This window comes from Periplaneta americana, chromosome 14, assembly GCF_040183065.1.
Source record: "Periplaneta americana isolate PAMFEO1 chromosome 14, P.americana_PAMFEO1_priV1, whole genome shotgun sequence".
Classification (NCBI taxonomy): domain Eukaryota; kingdom Metazoa; phylum Arthropoda; class Insecta; order Blattodea; family Blattidae; genus Periplaneta; species Periplaneta americana.
The window spans coordinates 154,782,896-154,803,206 of NC_091130.1; the positions used below are offsets into that span (position 1 = coordinate 154,782,896).

The window sequence follows — 20,311 nt, forward strand, 5'->3', positions numbered from 1 at the left end:
ACAAATTCGCAAATCAAAAGAACTCTCAAAATATGTAACAAAAGTGCACAAAAATTTACATTTGCGTTTCAGGAAGATGATTGCAGTAATATATGGATGGAAAAATTTACAATTTGTTTTCTGCAAATGGAAATGGTTTAAGTCTTTTCTAAGCCGAAAACGCCCACCAAAAATTAAAAAAAGTTTATTTATGATCCATAATAATTTGTTTTTTACGGCTTCATGGCAATCCTATTAATAGAAGTCCCTGTGGTGTAGGCCTGTTAGCATGAAACTGACCTGTATGCAAGATGTTTGGTTTAAGAAACATTCCTTGTTGCACAGAGTTTAATCTAAATAACTGAATAGGGCGAACTGCCCTTATCCGAGAATTCACCTGAAACACAGAATGAGTATCTGGCACATAAATCAATCAATAAACTAACACATTTATAACTCTCCATGAAGAAATTTTGATGGTTTCAAAGTAATTGTAAAATAAAAACAAACAAAACTCTACCTACACCAGGCAAATCTAAACACAAAAGAAAGACTATGAACAAAAACTCGGAAAATATATACTACAATTTTGTCCTAATGGCCAATTAAACTAAGCCTGTCAGGCCACATAACACGTTCACAAAGTTAAACCTATGAAACCTACAGATGCTTATAACATGAGCTTTATTATAAATCTTCTAATATTCTAATTAGTAGAGGAATGTAATTCAGTCAATACTTAACAAAGAGAAATACATAAAATTCTATATTATACTAGAAGTAACATTACATATGTTTTGATGACAAACTTTTCGCCAATCATATTGGCATCCTCAGGTCGAGCAAAACATGTTAACAAAGTGAACACTGGTCTTAACTAGTTAAAAACAACATTAAAATCATGATATAACTTAAATCAAGTAATAAAATTGGGTAATGTAGCCACCAAGTTTTATGGAAAATGATGTGTTGTAAAGACATGTATGAAGAGGGGGACGGCACGATCTCTTCTAATATTGCGGTACTTTAACAAGTTCTGACAAAAAGGTAAAAATCACCAACTGGAAACCCATGACTTTTTTTGGGAATGTTTCATACAAACTAGGTAACCTTTTTAAAAAAAGAGAAGATTAACGTGTCCTTCCGTACTAATAACAAATTGAATAATATTATCTCCAACTTACTTACTTACTTACAAATGGCTTTTAAGGAACCCGAAGGTTCACTGCCATCCTCACATAAGCCCCCCCATCGGTCCCTATCCTGTGCAAGATTAATCCAGTCTCTATCATCATATCCCACCTCCCTCAAATCCAATATTATCTCCAACAACCTACAAAATCACAATAAATTTGCCAATAGCGGGATCTACCTATTACAATGTAAAAATTGCCCCAGCAAATATGTTGGCCAAACAAAAAGGAATTTTCACACAAGATATAGAGCACACGTTTCCGACTTTATAGGAATAAATCAAAATTTGCCTCGCATCTTATTAATCAAAATCAAGATCTCACGGGCATAGATGATGCACTGCAGGTTTTAAAAATTATCAATAATCATAGTTATATGAACGCGGCTGAAGAATTGTACATTACTACCCATTCCAACAATAACAATAGCCCCCTACTTAATGAACAATACCCAAATTCAAATAACCCGCTGTTTAAGATCATACAGAAGTAATTTCCGATCATCCACTAGTCTTGCCGGTATGCAGTTTTCTTTGTAAGCTACTTCCTAATGTAAAGGTCAGTCGTGCTGCCGCTCTCACAGACTTCAGTCAACTCTTCCAACTTTTTGTAAGTAACGTCCTATAAGATTTAAACAATATTTTCAAACACTTTTGTTCATACCATCCTTTGCTAATTACAGGGCTTTATCCTGTCACCGTTGCTCGGCAACACGACCGCCCTATTTGTAGCATCTTTAATCTGATTCTGAAACTGTTACTGCAATACTAGAAGAGATCGTGCCATCCCCCTCTTCATACATGACTTTACAACACATCATTTTCCATACAACTTGGTGGCTACATTACCCAATTTTATTACTTGTTTTAAGTTATATCATGATTTTAATGTTGTTTTTAACTAGTTAAGACCAGTGTTCACTTTGTTAACATGTTTTGCTCGACCTGAGGATGCCAATATGATTGGCGAAAATGTTTGTCATCAAAACATATGTAATGTTACTTCTGGTATAATATAGAATTTTATGTATTTCTCTTTCTTAAGTATTGATTGAATTACATTCCTCTACTAATTTGATATTGTACTTAACGGACCATTATGCCTTTGAAATTCTAATATTCTGTTCATTTATACACACATCTGAAACTTCAATTAAGTTTGTAATATTCACACAAAATAAACATGGTTTTCGAAATATTTAAATTGCAAGATAAGTATTTTTCACTCACACAGAGGTTCCACAACTCAGCAGCATTAAATATCTTCAAATAAACTGCAAAAAAGCATCAGCCATTGGCAGAGATTTAATAAAACATCTATAAAGTATGGCATTAATTTTTCTGCAAATAAGATATTCGAAATGTTTCGTAACTTACTTTATTTCAATTAAAAGAGCTGACAATGTATATCAAAGTCAATTTTTAATTGCGTGTCACCGCAGGTGAAGATAGAGATGTTTCAATACCGGTGATATCAATAGAACTTTATGGCCATAAAACCAACAATGGTTAAATATTTTTTGTAATGAATGGAGAAATATTCTTAAATTATTCTTCCTGCCACAGCTCCTTTAGTGCAAACGCACACTTACTATTAATGAAATTTCTTTTTATAGTGGAGCATATTTTAAGACATATTTCCCATTCGAACAACAGCCACAAGCAAGCATTTTTGGAGATATTCTGTAGGCCTAATACATTTCTTACTTCAAAGTGGGGAAAAAAGATATGCTATGCCATGGCAGGGCACAAATTGAACTATTAATTTCTTTGGCGTATCTCGTAATTAAACTTTATTCTGTAAGATATTCATAGTAGATTAATGTAAAAAATAGAAACCAAATTTCACATAATAGTATTTTCTAAATAAAATAGAGTTAAACTTCAATTTATTTTATATTTTCTCCTATTCTCACAGTAAATGTAGAAATTTTTGAAACTGAATATGAATTCCAAACCTATGAAGATTTTCATTTTGTTTATTTTTTTTTATTGCATTCTATACAGGGTGCTCGTCATTCTCATTTATTCAGTGTAACTAATCATCACAAATACATATAGGGTAAATAACCAAAATGTAATACTGCATACACCATGATCAAATGCAAAGGGGTATTTTTAGGTAAGGCGTAAAGATATGTTCAACAATAAAATGTTTGTAGGCTACATACGAAATTGAATAGAGTGCTAGTCAACATTTAACATCAGCAATTCAAGAGAGAGGTGGAGAAGATTATAAAACAATGCATTCCACAGACCACTGAAGTCACTCACTTGTCAGGGACACAATATCATCAGACAGAATATTACTATGTACATTTAGCTATAACAAACAAATTTTTACTTTGTTACTTACCCATTTATTTGAACATCAGATCAAAACTACAATTTTTTTTAGCTGGAAAGCAATGTATAACTTCATGATACATCAGCTCAGTTTCATGAATACGTAGTACCTCTTTAAATTAAATACGAATATCTCAATATTCCTTGCAGTCTCAGTATCATCGTCTTGAATGCAAATGTACAGAACCACTCAAGACCTCACACTGTTCATGTTGACTCTGGAAATAGAAAATTAAAGCAGACATATAAGCTCTGGTTACAATTACCGTAACAAAGATGCAATCATATACTGTATCATATTTTGTACTTCTTTCGTCATGTAGTTTTGAAACATTTCGCAAAATATCAATGTACACAGAAATGAATGCTCAAAATTACTAGAATTCTAATTTATTGGTTATAAATTATTAGATTGCTGGAGAGGGTTGCCAGGTGTCCCGTGTTTGAGACTGTAAGCTTGACCCTTACTGACGTCCAAAATCCCAAGATCCTACACACGCGAAATGACCTAGATGTTGAAGTGTGTATAAATAAACTTGATTATTGTACTATTGGTTTTAATTTTTATTTTAATTAGGCATTTGATTTCTAATTTTGAGTCATTTCTTGTAATACCTCCTTATTGCCAATTGTTGTTACTAAATAATGTATTTAATTCGTAAATTTTAAGCCATCTCTTAGTATAGCTATTTATTGCTTCTAAAATAATATGTTTAATAGCTATTATATATATATATATATATATATATATATATATATATATATATATTTTTTTTTTTTTCTTCCTATAACCATTACAGGTTGCCATTGATAAAAAGTACCATGATACAATAAATATAGAGAAATGCCTTGAGGCTTTATGAAACATATTTTTGTTGTTACAGTGGAAAATAACAAATTGAAATAGATTGAAACACAAAATAATATACGAAGTAACGTCAAGTAGATGTGAATTAAAGACATGGTCCATGTATGTAATGCCTAAAAATAGCTATTGATCCTTTGCGTGTTTGTTTTTAAAATAATGTGCTTAATCTCTAACTATAGTCAGTGTATTGATATTAGTATCTATTTGTTGTTACCTATTGCTTTAAAAAGAATGTGTAATTTTAAGTCAATTTTTCTACTATTCCTTTACAGTTTACATTTGTTTTTAAATCTTTTGTATTGCCCCTACTATTATATATTGCCCTTCAAGAATTTCGTTAGTTGTAAGTCATTACTTGTGTTATTATTTCAATTATTGTTCCTGTTCCTGAATCACGTATGTAACTTGTAACCGTAAATCATTGCTTGTAATATCCTTTTATTACTCTTAACTGTTCCATTGTTCGTGAATTAAGTATAAATTTGAAAGTGAAAGTCAAACTTTGTTATATTAATGTACTAATGATTATCTTTTTAGGTCGTATATTTACTCTGAAAGGGTTAGACATTCTTGTATATCTTTGAATTGATTATTCCTCAAACATCTCATTAATCTTTAACAGGATCCATTCTTTCATTAAGGTGCATTCTTCTACATAATTCATGTGAATTGTAACAATGACCACAATTTTGTATTATAATTTTATTATTGTTTATTGCTTATAAAATATGTATTTTGATGCCAACTATAACCCTAATATACCTCAGGGTGAAATAGGGTTTATTAAATTGGATAATAAAAAAAATAAATAAAAAATAAACTTAATTAAATGAAATTGAATTACTATGTTTCATTTGAATGATTCGTTGCAAAGTAAGTGATGTCAAAATAATATGATTAACTCATTGCTATTTTTAAACAATTAATGTCATCATGACTGTTTCTAAGCAACTGGAGTCTGATATTGAAATTTTCGTAACATGTCATATTATTCCTTTCATATCTGAGAATAAACATTTACTATATTAACATGAATGACAAACTGCATCGTTTCATTTGTCTGTTAAGTCTATGCAATATAAAAAAATCATTAAGAAAACTGTAATAGTTGTTCATTTCAGATAAATATCCACTTATTTACTGAAAATATTATTAAATTTACCGCGCAATGCTTTCCAGGTAAGTGGATTTCTAAACACTGAACATGAACAAAAACTAAGCAATGGTTTGTTTGAGAAGTCTTTTGAAGTCATACTCTGATAGACTAAAGCAGTATGCCAGACAAATGGTCGTCACACTACTTACTAATGTGTAAACATTTACCAATAAAATAAAGTTGCTTTTTTCTGCAGAATCCAAGCAAATAAGGGTGTTAAAAAAAGTACCCAATATTTTAGGAGGTGATAGTATGCATCAAAACAAGAAAACAATGTCTAATAAACATGGGTCCTACAACACATACTTCCTGAGATCTGAACACTTGTTCATAGGAGGTTCTCAATGTGCTGTCCATTTATAGAAATGCATGGTGAAGGTTACTTATGTCCCAGCCACTATAGAAACTTAATAAAATACCTTGGAAATGTCTTGGATTTATAGGTATAGTATTGGTTAGCAGAAAGTGATGTGATGTACCCTAAATATGTACCTTACTTATATACGAAAATCGTCGTGCGTGATTGAAGAATACGGCCATATTTCGTTAATGTAACAGTGGGTTTCAGTGTCGCCAACATAGTAATAATAGTACATGTGAATGCAAGGTAATCTATGGCGAATCCTCGGCCTCATCTCGCTATCACCAATCTCATCGACGCTAAATAACCTAGTAGTTGACAAAGCGTGGTTAAATAACCCACTAAAAAAATAATACTACACACCTAATCAAACCTAACCTAACCTCTCATAACACTACATACATAATCAAACCTAACCTAACCTGTCACACCTAATCTAATCTAACCTAACCTAACCTGTCACATAATACTACACATCTGTATTAACATTCCTCACGTTTAGTATCATTTCGTTTGCATGTATTGCCGACCCTGCTTCTCGTGTTGGTAGCCATCTAGTGGAAGTGGATCGTAATTCCAGGAAGAAACTATGGCGACTTTCGTAATAATTACATTTAGTTCGTTCAGTGTGTTTTTTATATATATATTAAATGTGTTAATATAGTAATAATTCCATATGTATAAATAGTGCAATAAGAATTGAAATGTGTTGTGACAGTGATAAAAATATTGAAAATTGGTTTATAGCGCCACATCGGCAGTAATAAAAGTGTGCAATATTCGTTCAGTGGCCGATGGATACTCTACCTTGACCCAATGCAGTACAGCAGATTACCAGATAATCATAATGTATTTAAGACCCCTGGCATGGAATACTGATATGTCGCAAGGAATACTGAAAACAAAAGTTTGGTTGCAGATATGAGCGGGGTTCAGCAGAGATGGTGTTGTGAATTTTCGTAATCAGCATGTGTGGGCTGATGAAAATCCCCATGCAGTTGAAGAAACAAGGTATCAGCACCGATTTTCAATCAACGTATGGGCAGGCGTTCTTGGCGATAGATTAAGGGCCATACGTGTTACCACAGAGATTAACTGGGGCTCGTTATGAGGACTTTCTTATTAACATATTGCCTACCTTGCTGGAGTATCTGCCATGTCAGCAAAGACTACAGATGTGGTTCATGCATGATGGCACACCAGCACATTTTTCTCCACAATGTGCTTGAATACCTGACGCTGACATTTCAGGACCACTGGATTGATCAGTGAAGCCTCACACCTTGGCCTGCTCGTTCCCCAAACCTAAATCCCCTAGACTTTTGGTTATGGTAAATTTCAAAGAGTGCGTGATTCCTTACGGCAAAGGATAGAGGAATACATTGCCATGAATGGACGTCACATTGAGCAGTGCCTAAATGTTCAGATCTCAGAAAGTATGTGCTGTAGGACCCATGTTTATTTGACATTATTTTCTTGATTTGGTGCATACTAGCACCTCCTAAAATATTGGATACTTTTTTTAACACTCTGTATATATTTGCCAATTCGTACTATTATGGCACAGACACTACAGAAAATCACAAAGAAAATTCAATCATGTCGAGGATTGAACTCCAAGTATACCTATTGCAAAACGAGCATATTTCCAAATAAAGACAGTAATTTCAAAAGAAGGTTGTTTAAGACATAATTTAAACTACGAAACACAGAAGTGTTGATCCACTATTTTATAAAAGACAGAATATAGAAAAATTAAAAATAATTGACTTCCTATAACCCTTATAATTTGCTACCTATTAACAGTAGACCTATTTAAGAAGATGATACAGTAATACAAGTTTTAAAGAAATGTGCTTTCTGTGTGCACTCATAATCAAATAGTTCATGCATTAATTTTCTAGACTAAAGACACAGTTTGAACTTCTGCCGAGACTGGTGGAGGAATTTGTGCTGAATACAGTCTTCCTCAGAAAGGAAAAATAATATAAACAAAATATAAGCAATCCAGCAAATATCTCATTGTAAAAACGATAAATACAAAGGGGGAAAATTAAAAAAACCTAGGCCTACATATAAACCAACGAGAAAAATAAAGAAAAAAACCTACATAAACAAACAAGAAAAATAAAAAACCTACATAAACCAACGAGAAAAATTAAAAAACACCCTACATAAACCAACGAAAAAAAATATAAAAAGCCCTACATAAACCAACGAGAAAAATAAAAAAAACTACATAAACCAACGAGAAAAATTAACAAAAACCTACATAAACCAACGAGAAAAATTAAAAAAAAACCTACATAAACCAAGGAGAAAAATTAAAAAAAAACCTTCATAAACCAACGAGAAAAATTTAAAAAAACCTACATAAACCAACGAGAAGAATTAAAAAAAACCTACATAAACTAACGAGAAAAATAAAAAAAACTTACATAAACCAAGGGGAAAAATTAAAAAGAAACCTGCATAAACCAACGAGAAAAATTAAAAAAAAATCTACATAAACCAACGAGAAAAATAAAAAAAACTACATAAACCAACGAGAAAAATTAAAAAAGCCTACATAAACCAAGGAGAAAAATTTAAAAAAAAAAAATCCTACATAAACCAACGAGAAAAATTAAAAAAAAAACCTATATAAACCAACGAGAAAAATTAAGAGAAAACCTACATAAACCAACGAGAAAAATTAAAAAAAAAACCTACATAAACCAACGAGAAAATAAAAAAAAAACTCTACATAAACCAACTTTATTTAGAATATATGGAGAAGGTGATGTTTGTGGCACTTAATTTTTTTTAGAAAGGACATGACTTTGCATTTAAGGGTGTGATAATGCATAAGAGTGTAAGTAATTTGAAGAAATTTGTATCGTGAAAATAGTTTATTGCATTCAGTGTCATTTAAATTTGTACAGTTTAGAATTCGTATCATTGCTGGCCACATCATAGCTCAGTTGGCAGATACTGCTTACGGCCAAAATATACATTTTATTGGAAAAAATGGTCATGAAGAAGATATTTTCAATTTGCTGTATTTTTGTTATTATCAGTTGATTGTAGAATGAAAACACAGCTTATTTTGTGTAATTTCCTAAATTTAATCAATAAGGATTACTTATGTTCTCTCTTGAAGGGTGCACACCATTTTAAAATAATTTAATACACAAACACAACTATTACATGAAATGCTCAATAAGTTTTTGTAGCTTTATTCTCTTCAGCTCTAAATGACAATAACAACAATCCTGGTTGCCAGGCGACGATAGAAAATAAAAGATGCGAAAACAAATGAATGAAGTGTATAAACAGTTGAATGCTCTTTCATATTTAAGTATAAAAATATAGGGGTGCCATCTGAAATTTCAAAGTGGGAGAGGCTGGAGAGTGGGGGGTGAAATCTAGAAATGCAATTAAGCCTGGTTTCAGACTTCCTCCTCAATATCTGAATTTACGTGTTTTTTGTTTAAAATGAATTTAATTTAAATAACTTAATTATTTCGATTGAGAAGTTTTGAAATGAAAGCCCTGTATAATTTACCTTACAATTTAACTTATATTTATCGCCATAGTAGTTAAATAAATATTTCTTTTCAATGATGGAATTTCTTGATCGATGAAATTGTGAACTGAAAGTGTGAAGCAACAATGGAATAAAAATTAAATAGACAACAGGGTTGCCAGATTGTGGTGAGTACTAGTCGTCGATTTGCGAGTTGTAGCACAGGTTATATCTTCGAACATACATTAATGCTCGAAGGGTTATATTAAGTAGCCTAAAGTCGCCTTTAAAAATAGTAATAATCACCGTAGGACTTTATCTGAATGAAATGCAATGAAAGTATGTGGCATAATATATTATATTAGGGCCTACTTACGCCTTTGAACTGTATATGCGCTTATCCTATACAGTGTTATATTTATTTAGGCCTACTTCGGTGAGGAACCTCCTTGTCGTGTGTAGCTACCTTCAACCAATCTGATGATAATAATAATAATAATAATAATAATAATAATAATAATAATAATACTTGCTTTTAAGGAACCCGGAGGTTCATTGCCGCCCTCACATAAGCCCGCCATTGGTCCCTATCCTGAGCAAAATTAATCCATTCTCTATCATCATATCCCACCTCCCTCAAATCCATTTTAATATTATCTTCCCATCTACGTCTCGGCCTCCCTAAAGGTCTTTTTCCCTCCGGCCTTCCAACTAACACACTATATGCATTTCTGGATTCGCCCATACGTGCTACATGCCCTGCCCATCTCAAACGTCTGGATTTAATGTTCCTAATTATGTCAGGTGAAGAATACAGTGCGTGCAGTTCTGTGTTGTGTAACTTTCTCCATTCTCCTGTAACTTTATCCCTCTTAGCCCCAAATATTTTCCTAAGCACCTTATTCTCAAATACCCTTAATCTCTGTTCCTCTCTCAAAGTGAGAGTCCAAGTTTCACAGCTATACAGAACAACCGGTAATATAACTGTTTTATAAATTCTAACTTTCAGAATAATAATAATAATAATAATAATAATAATAAAATGGCATATGAGTACCGATGTATGCCATAATAAAATTGTAATCCAATCGGGGTTGTTATATCCTGAAAAATATATTCAATATTTATGAATATTGTTTTTTTCCCCCCTTCTGTATTGTGACGAAGCCTATCACTGTATGTTCAATGGCTTAATAAATTGAATTGAATGAAGAATAGTGATTTTCGATTTTTAAAAATGGTCTGAAAATCTATGATTAATATATTGTAAAAATATAAAAGGAAATAACATAAAGCCTAATTTCAACCTTCCGATTTTTCAAGTACATACCCTAAAGGGCGACTCGGCTACTTCACAATAATTTTATTACTCGCCGATTTCCCTTCTTATGTAGCCTAAATTGCGATAAATCACCCAATCTGCCAACCCTGGATTAAACTGAATTAATCGGGGAAAATATGCCCTGCCCACTACGAGACGTATGGGTGGAATAGTCTATGTTAGTCATTTAGGTAACAGACTGCTATTGGGCCTTTTATCGAAATGGAAATAGTTCCAAAAAGGACTAATTGCATAGAATACGATTGTAATTAAATATATTCTGATTTTTTCACGCTTCGTTTTATGCAAACTAAATTTACTATTTTGAAAGAGTACTTCTTGATACTGGATTCATTATTTATAAACAACAAATGACTATCACGTTCATGAGAGGTAATTGTTAAATTATTACATGCTAAAAAAATAACTTCATTCTTATACCAGTGCTAGAAAATGTCTTATATCACAGCGTTATAACGAACTTGTTATAGTGAATTATAATAACATTAAGAAATATAATTTGAAATAAATTATTTCGGTTCACTATTTTCCGCGAGAAAAATCATTATTTTCACAGATATATATTTCAAATTTGAAATGCCGCCATTCTATGGTCTAATAATGACGTCATCACTCAGCGACCAGTAACAAACGCTCACTCGGATCGACCTCCCTTACACGAACCCTGGAGGTCAAGTATTGATGTTCTTTCCATCACTTGATCTTTCCGATATTATATTCTTGACTCAGAGGTTACAATATAATTGTAGAAAAAGATCACAATTTTAAGTGTTAAAATCTCAAAACTTTTAATTAAAAACGAATTATCAATCGCCCTACCTACCCCTAACAAAGCACAGAAATTGTGAATGTTTTAAAAATATCATATTTGCAAATATTATTGATTTGAACTACGGTTGTTGTTAATGTCTCACTTCTACGTATTATACGTAAAAATTGCATTTCCGTTCCTTTCATAAAATACGTCAAAATTGAATTCACTTTATTTTCCCGGCTAACAAACACGCTATATTAATCACACTGTAATACATGATACATTAACACTCACATCAGTTAGTAGCACTAATTACTTCCTCTTGTAAAGGATTCGCCAACTTATCTCTTATCTGGAAGTATATGTAGTTTGTAATACACCCCAATACGAGCCACAAATTTCACTTGCATTCGTCGAAAACCAATGATTATGTAGGAATATAGATCTTCGGAGAGCAAGAGCGAAGCGAAATTCCATGAAAGTTTACTAGATGGCGCAGCCGGCAGCGGCAACCATTGAAATATAGTCCTACAAAAGCAGTAGAACTTCTGGCAAATTCTCACGGCGCATAATTTCATTGTAGATCTTTTAGTAGGTTATTTTACGATGCTTTATCAAAAGCTTAGGTTATTTAGCGTCTGAATGAGATGAATGTGATAATGCCGGTGAAATGTATCCGGGGTCCAACATCGAAAGTTACCCGGCATTTGCTCATATTCGGTTGAGGGAAAACCCCGGAAGAAACCTCAACCAGGTAACTTGCCCCGACCGGGAATCGAACCCGGGCCATCTGGTTTCGCGGCTAGACGCGCTAACCGTTACTCCACAGGTGTGGACTTCATTGTAGATTGCTGGTGTTGATTTACTAACTCCTAACCTAGGGTTTTGAGCGTCTTTTATGTTAAAAAGAAAGTAGGATATGACGAAAGTCACAAAAAGTTTCCTAATTTACTTTAATTTTTAACTTTGCTCTGGAGTATGCCATTAGGAAAGTTCAGGATAACAGAGAGGGTTTGGAATTGAATGGGTTACATCAGCTGCTTATCTGTGCGGATGACGTAAACATGTTAGGAGAAAATCCACAAACGATTAGGGAAAACACGGGAATTTTACTGGAAGCAAGTAAAGAGATAGGTTTGGAAGTAAATACCGAAAAGACAAAGTGTATGATTATGTGATTATGTCTCGTGACCAGAATATTGTACGAAATGGAAATATAAAAATTAGAAATTTATCTTTTGAAGAGATGGAAAAATTCAAATACCTGGGAGCAATAGTAACAAATATAAATGATACTCGGGAGGAAATTAAACACAGAATAAATATGGGAAATGCGTGTTATTATTCGGTTGAGAAGCTTTTATCATCTAGTCTGCTGTCAAAAAAAATCTGAAAGTTAGAATTTATAAAACAGTTATATTACCGGTTGTTCTTTATGGTTGTGAAACTTGGACTCTCACTTTGAGAGAGAAATATAGGTTAAGGGTGTTTGAGAATAAGGTGCTTAGGAAAATATTTGGGGCTAAGAGGGATGAAGTTACAGGGGAATGGAGAAAGTTACACAGCACAGAACTGCACGTATTGTATTCTTCACCTGACATAATTAGGAACATTAAATCCAGACGTTTGAGATGGGCAGGGCACGTAGCACGTATGGGCGAATCCAGAAATGCATATAGAGTGTTAGTTGGGAGGCCGGAGGGAAAAGGACCTTTAGGGAGGCCGAGACGTAGATGGGAAGATAATATTAAAATGGATTTGAGGGAGGTGGGATATCATGATAGAGAATGGATTAATCTTGCTCAGAATAGGGACCAATGGCGGGGTTATGTGAGGGCGGCAATGAACCTCCGGGTTCCTTAAAAGTCAGTAAGTAAGTAAACTAAAGTGTTCTACATGGTGCACATATTTCATACGACTTACACCTTTTGATATATTTTTTTTTCTTTTGTACAACGGAGGGACCCGAAGGCTTACACTGTAGTCTGAGGCTTATTGTGCTTACCACTCCTATTCTGTGAGTGATTGGGTGGCCGAAAGGGCGCTCTCTTGTACTGATACGGAATTTAAAAAATGGGCAGTCTTGGTAGCAGTCCTCCTCTATGTAGGCAACAAGCTTCGCAAGACTGTCCACAAGTAGCATACATTTAGGTGCTCTTGTTTACTGCACATGCGCAATACGTTGTATCTGGAACTTCATAAAATTAGATGGCCCAAATTTTGTTTCTGGGTTTTTACAAGTACAACACGCCAGGCTGTGGTATGGATGTTGATTTCATGTGAATTAATGATGGAGAAATAAGTTACCCAGCAATTCTGCTCCAATTGGTTGAGAGAAAACCCCGGAAAAAACCCCCAACCAGGTAATTTGTCTCAACCAGGATTTGAACCCAGGATTCGTTTCACGATCGGAGTGCTGCCATTCACAACGAAAATTAAACATAACCGTAACATAAACACAGAAGTTTGCGGCCAGACTACCAAATGGGATCATTCACAATGATTCACATAAACAGTGACATTAACATTACCGTAAGACGTTAACATGAAAGTTTGCAAAATCCAAACTTTCATGCTTATGCTTACGTGATTTGCAAACAGAACACAATCGTGGAGCGCTGAGAGGATATGAGGAAATGGCGTCGTTGTTATGTTTCCATGGTTACCAAGTATGTTTGCTGTTATGTTTATGTTCCCATCGTGAATGATGGTATGACTTCTTGATTTTACCGTAATGTTTACATTCTTAAGTTAACGCTTACGTTATGTTTAATTTTCATTGTGAATGATTAACCGTTACTCCATAGCGGTGAACTTTGGTCAGCTTAGGAATAGCTTCATGGATCTACAAAACAGTCAACAATATTATGAAGGGTTTCACGATGCGATGGAATTACAATTACTCCAATACATTAAAAAGGAGATAATGTTCGTTCGTGACCGAGTAGTTAGCCTCTCTGGCTTCTACCGTGGTGACTCGGGTTCGGTGGTCGTGAAGGAATTTGTGGTGATCAAAGCTTTTCTCGGAATTCTCCTGTTTTCCCTCAAGACTTTAATCTTTCCACCAATACTCCACAAGCTGCAATGTCCCCAGCCAGGTCTCCACAACAAAAACAAATTAAAAAAATGCTGAAAGCTGTACACACTAGTGTTTAATAAAGAGTATTTGACTATACATTAACAAGAACATAGAATGACTAGGTCGCTCTCGGTAGCGTAGTTGGTAATAATAATGTCAATCATAATAAGTATCATCAATAATAAACATTTTGTATGGAAGGTAGCCTGCTTAAACAACTTACTACAGGCCTCACCGAGGATTTCGGTCACCAGCCGCTACTGGGTACGTCAACAGAAAACCACAATTTCAAGTCACACAGAGTTTGTGGATTTCTGGCGTCTTGTCAGCCCACTCGAGTTATGTGGACATAAAGGCAAAAGTTGAGAGTGTCGGGTGAAGTTACTGAGTAGCTAGTTGGTAGAGCGTTGGTGCGTTCAGCTGAAGGTCCCGGGATCGATATCCAGCCCCGGAACAATTTTTCTCTTGAAATTATTAAAAAAAAAAATTCCTTGCTCAAACAAATTGGTTTCTCAGAGTAGTATTAAGAATCAAAAAATTAAATAAGCTATAAACTAATTAAAAAGCTATACAACTAAATACTTAATTTAATCAATGATATATGTCTACAGTGATTTTGCTACTGAACAAAAACAAGTGTACCAACCCTAATTTGAGTGTGCTGATTACAGATCTGAAGTGCGTTTTTTGTATCACGTCACAATTTTAAAATAATAGAATTTCATTTTTTACATTTTAAATATATTTAGATGCATTTAATTTATTTTATTGTGATTTTGCTACTGAAAGAAAACAAGTGTATCAACCCTAATTTGAGTGTGCTGATTACAGATCTGAAGTGCGTTTTTTTTTCTATCTCGTCACAATTTTAAAATAATAGAATTTTATTTTTTACATTTTTACTACATTTAGATCCATTTTATTTATTTTATTGTGATTTTGCTACTGAACAAAAACTAGTGTACCACCCCTAATTTGAGTGTGCTGATTACAGATCTGAAGTGCGTTTTTTTCTATCGCGTCACAATTTTAAAATAATAGAATTTTATTTTTTACATTTTTACTACATTCAGATCCATTTTATTTATTTTATTGTGATTTTGCTACTGAACGAAAACAAGTGTACCAACCCTAATTTGAGTGTGCTGATTACAGATCTGAAGTCTGTTTTTTCTATCACTTCACAATTTTAAAATAATATAACATTTTAAATTTTTAATTATGATGTGTGACACTAGGTTCAGGCCAAAACTGTGTGCTCTTGAACTCGAAGCTTGGGACACATCTGTACTAGTGTCAACTGGGTTTTTAGGAAATTATCGAGCTGATAATTATGCTCAGCTACTATATAACATGCTTAGAGCATTTCAGAATCTAGGTTGTCGCATGTCTTTAAAAATGCACTTTCTTCATTCACATCTTGACTTTTTTCTTCAAATCTCGACGCTGTAAGTGACGAAAATGGAGAGAGGTTCCATCAGGACATATCAACGATGGAATCCAGGTCAATACTGTCCGAGCATGATGGGTGATTTCTGCTGTGATCAACCACATGCCAACATAAGCGGAAAACCAAGGTCTCAAGCACTTCTAACAGAGTTTTTAGTGCTTACTACATATTGTAAGTGTTTATTTTCTTATAAATGTATATAAAATAGCATAATATAACAACTTACAAGTAATTTATACCTCTGACTTTACGGTACAGGTATGTACTCAATAGTAATATTAGAATTAATGTTACAGTCCATAACTCAAAAACCTGACGTGCTATGACAAATCTGATTACAGATCTAGAATCAGTCGACCTGGTTGGCAAGTTGGTATAGCGCTGGCCTTCTATGCCCAAGGTTGCGGGTTCGATCCCGGGCCAGGTCGATGGCATTTAAGTGTGCTTAAATGCGACAGGCTCATGTCAGTAGATTTACTGGCATGTAAAAGAACTCCTGCGGGACAAAATTCCGGCACATCCGGCGACGCTGATATAACCTCTGCAGTTGCGAGCGTCGTTAAATAAAACATAACATTTAACATCCAGAATCAGAGCATCAATTTCAGTCTAGAACACTTGAAATTTCCTCAGTAGCAGACAAAAAGGTTTTTTTAGACCAGTGTTATTAACAGTTTTGTATCAATTTTATTATATACCTTCTTCTTCTATTTTGCGCAACTACTAAATGTACATAGGAGTCCATAATTGTACCTATTTTTAAAAAGGGGGACAAAACCAACTGTGGTAACTTACGAGGAATATCACTTTTGTTGACGTCGTACAAAATGTTGTCCAATAATCTTTTGAGAAGATTAACTCCGTACGTAGATGAAATTATTGGGGATCATCAGTGCGGTTTTCGGCGTAATAGATCGACTATTGATCAGTTTTTTTTGTATTCGACAGATAATTGAGAAAAAATGGGAGTATAAGGGTACAGTACATCAGTTATTCATAGATTTCAAAAAGGCATATGACTCGGTTAAGAGGGAAGTATTATATGATATTCTTATTGAATTTGGTATTCCCAAGAAACTAGTTCGATTAATTAAAATGTGTCTCAGTGAAACTTACAGCAGAGTCCGTATAGGTCAGTTTCTATCTGATGCTTTTCCAATTCACTGCGGGCTAAAGCAGGGAGATGCACTATCACCTTTACTTTTTAACTTCGCTCTAGAATATGCCATTAGGAAAGTCCAGGATAACAGAGAGTGTTTGGAATTGAACGGGTTACATCAGCTTCTTGTCTATGCGGATGACGTGAATATGTTAGGAGAAAATACACAAACGATTAGGGAAAACACGGAAATTTTACTTGAAGCAAGTAGAGCGATCGGTTTGGAAGTAAATCCCGAAAAGACAAAGTATATGATTATGTCTCGTGACCAGAATATTGTACGAAATGGAAATATAAAAATTGGAGATTTATCCTTCGAAGAGGTGGAAAAATTCAAATATCTTGGAGCAACAGTAACAAATATAAATGACACTCGGGAGGAAATTACACGCAGAATAAATATGGGAAATGCGTGTTATTATTCGGTTGAGAAGCTCTTATCATCCAGTCTGCTGTCAAAAAATCTGAAAGTTAGAATTTATAAAACAGTTATATTATCGGTTGTTCTGTATGGTTGTGAAACTTGGACTCTCACTTTGAGAGAAGAACATAGGTTAAGGGTGTTTGAGAATAAGGTGCTTAGGAAAATATTTGGGGCTAAGCGGGATGAAGTTACAGGAGAATGGAGAAAGTTACACAACGCAGAACTGCACGCATTGTATTCTTCACCTGACATAATTAGGAACATTAAATCCAGACGTTTGAGATGGGCAGGGCATGTAGCACGTATGGGCGAATCCAGAAATGCATATAGAGTGTTAGTTGGGAGATCGGAGGGTAAAAGACCGTTAGGGAGGCCGAGACGTAGATGGGAGGATAATATTAAAATAGATTTGAGGGAGGTGGGGTATGATGATAGAGAATGGATTAATCTTGCACAGGATAGGGACAGCTGGCGGGCTTATGTGAGGGCGGCAATGAACCTTCGGGTTCCTTAAAAGCCATTTGCAAGTAAGTAAGTACCTTCTTCTTCTTCTTCTTCTTCTGCCTGACAAGTGTTAGGCCACAAGGTCTGTTACGGTCTCACATAAAATTTTCACGCCATCTCTTAGCAGGACGATCCACAGATCTTTGACCATGTGGTACATAATCATAAATTGCCTTTGGGAGTCTACTATTACTCATTCTTTCCAAATAATGTTTCCAATTAGACTGATATTGAACAATGTAATCTAAAACTGGTTGAGTTTTTGGTTCCTTTAAAATTTCACAATTTCTTTTCAGATCCCATTTAGTATAGCCCGCTGTTCTTCGCATGAATCGCATTTCACAAGCCGTTATTCTGCTTTTATCTGCTTTCCTCAGTGTCCTTGCTTCGCTGCCATAGCTGAGCATCGGTCGTGCCAATGTGTTGTAGAGACGTATGCGGGTGTGTTTCTGAACCAAGGATGGTTTCATCACACTATTTATAATGCCCATAGCTCTTGTGCATTTATTAATTTTCTGTGATATGTCCAGTTCTTCAAAAATGGAAAGATTGTAACCTAAATATCGGAAACTATTACATCTTTCTAATATTTTATTATCGAGACAAATTTTACTTTGTATTGGGTATTTCCCACAGAATGCTATAATTTTTGTTTTATCTGTTGAAATTTCCATGTTGTATATGGCTGCTACTTGCTGCAAATTATATATTGACCTTTGTAGGTCGTCTTCTGAAAGTGCTAATAATACTAAATCATCTGCAAAGAGAATTGAATCCAATTTAAGGTGTCTGTTAATTTGTATATAAGTTATCCATGTTTATTATATAGCAAGACTAACAATTTACTTTATTACCTAAAATATTGAAATTAAGCGTCACGTCTCGTCATGTGTTATGTTATAATGTCCTGCTTTTTGTGGAAAGTCCTTTTTTCAGATAATAGTAATATACGTTACAAGAGCGGTATGTTGAAGTTTTCATGTTCGAGGAAAAGATTGAAAAAGCGAAACGTAGTTGAGCTCTTTTAATTTCCGAGAACATGAAAACAAACATACCGCTCGTGTATCGTACATTATTTTGTGCGAAGATCGTTTATTACATACCTGAAAGACGAATTTCTAATTAGTTGCAATGAAATCTCCATCTTGGTTTCTGTTTAATGACGGCAACTTCGGAAAGCCAAAATATCTTTCTTCAACATTGTTGCTATAAAATGTTTTCTGTGTTTACTATACTCCAGCAGGCCGTGATATACGTCTGTGTTTTTTTCCCCAGTCTATAAATGCGAACTTAAAACAAACGGTAAGGTTATGTAATGATTTATTTTTCATTTCAGTATTTCAACAATACTATTTATATAACATATTGCAGTAATAACATCGGCATCTGGAATCTTGTTGATTTTTTCACGGCTTCCTTAATGTTACTTGTATCAGGAATGCAATAAGTTTCGTGGAATAGTAGACTTTACTTAATTTTTGCAAATATTTAAAAACAATAATTAACGTTGCAATTTAGGTGAAATTGCTGTGGTAAGTTTCCAATTTATAATTATTACTATGTTAAACGTCTCTAAAAATAATATGTTAAAATCCTAAAGCAGTAAAATGAATGTCGCGCTTAAGCGGTAAGAAGAGGGAAATTGTTATGTGTGTTACGTTGGGAATACTGAATGTGGTATTTCACACTTACCGCATATTGGTTCTGTGCGGAAAACAAGCAAATACGCACGATCTCGCGCAAAATGTCCTGCCTTTCTTTCTTTTTTTCCATCTGGTAACTCTATAGGGACCGATGGCGGGCTTATGTGAGGGCGGCAAGGAACCTTCGGGTTCTTTAAAAGCCATTTGTAAGTAAGGTAACTCTACTTAGAACCTATATCACCATCAGAAACCCATACTACCCCCAGACGTCGCCCCAGAATATTTCAAATAACATATGAAATGAGTGGGAGATGGACAGTGTTGGTGGAATCACAGAATGAAATGGGATACCCAAGAAAAACTCCTGCATGTGGGCTAAACCGGGAATCAAATCAGAGACGTCTCCAGCTGAGCCAGAAACGCGTTATATATCAGGGCTTCAATGCTGCGTACAAGTCAGATCTTGGGTTCGAAGCCCGTCTCTATGTTACTTTCGCGATGTTCTACAGAGTGATTTATATAGAACTGACACATTTCTTTCATTAA

The 20,311-nt window shown here is 34.2% G+C and overlaps 1 protein-coding gene across 11 annotated transcripts in view; it reads right to left on the bottom strand.

Moving 5' to 3' along the window:
• LOC138713882 (protein piccolo-like) overlaps nucleotides 1-11,950 on the bottom strand; it is a 281,309-nt gene extending 269,359 nt beyond the window's left edge. For 10 of the 11 annotated variants that reach the window (XR_011336004.1, XM_069846385.1, XM_069846384.1 and 7 more), the window contains exons 1-3: nucleotides 11,801-11,950; nucleotides 3,528-3,735; nucleotides 280-376 (exon numbers count right to left, since the gene is read on the bottom strand). Coding sequence is in view for 10 of the 11 variants with exons in the window: in XM_069846385.1 (XP_069702486.1) it covers nucleotides 280-310 (31 nt within the window). In the remaining variant the exon portion in view is untranslated. The remainder of the gene's footprint in view (nucleotides 1-279; nucleotides 377-3,527; nucleotides 3,736-11,800) is intronic. The other variant, XM_069846380.1, reaches the window with a different exon arrangement.
• Between the last annotated feature and the right edge of the window lie 8,361 nt (nucleotides 11,951-20,311).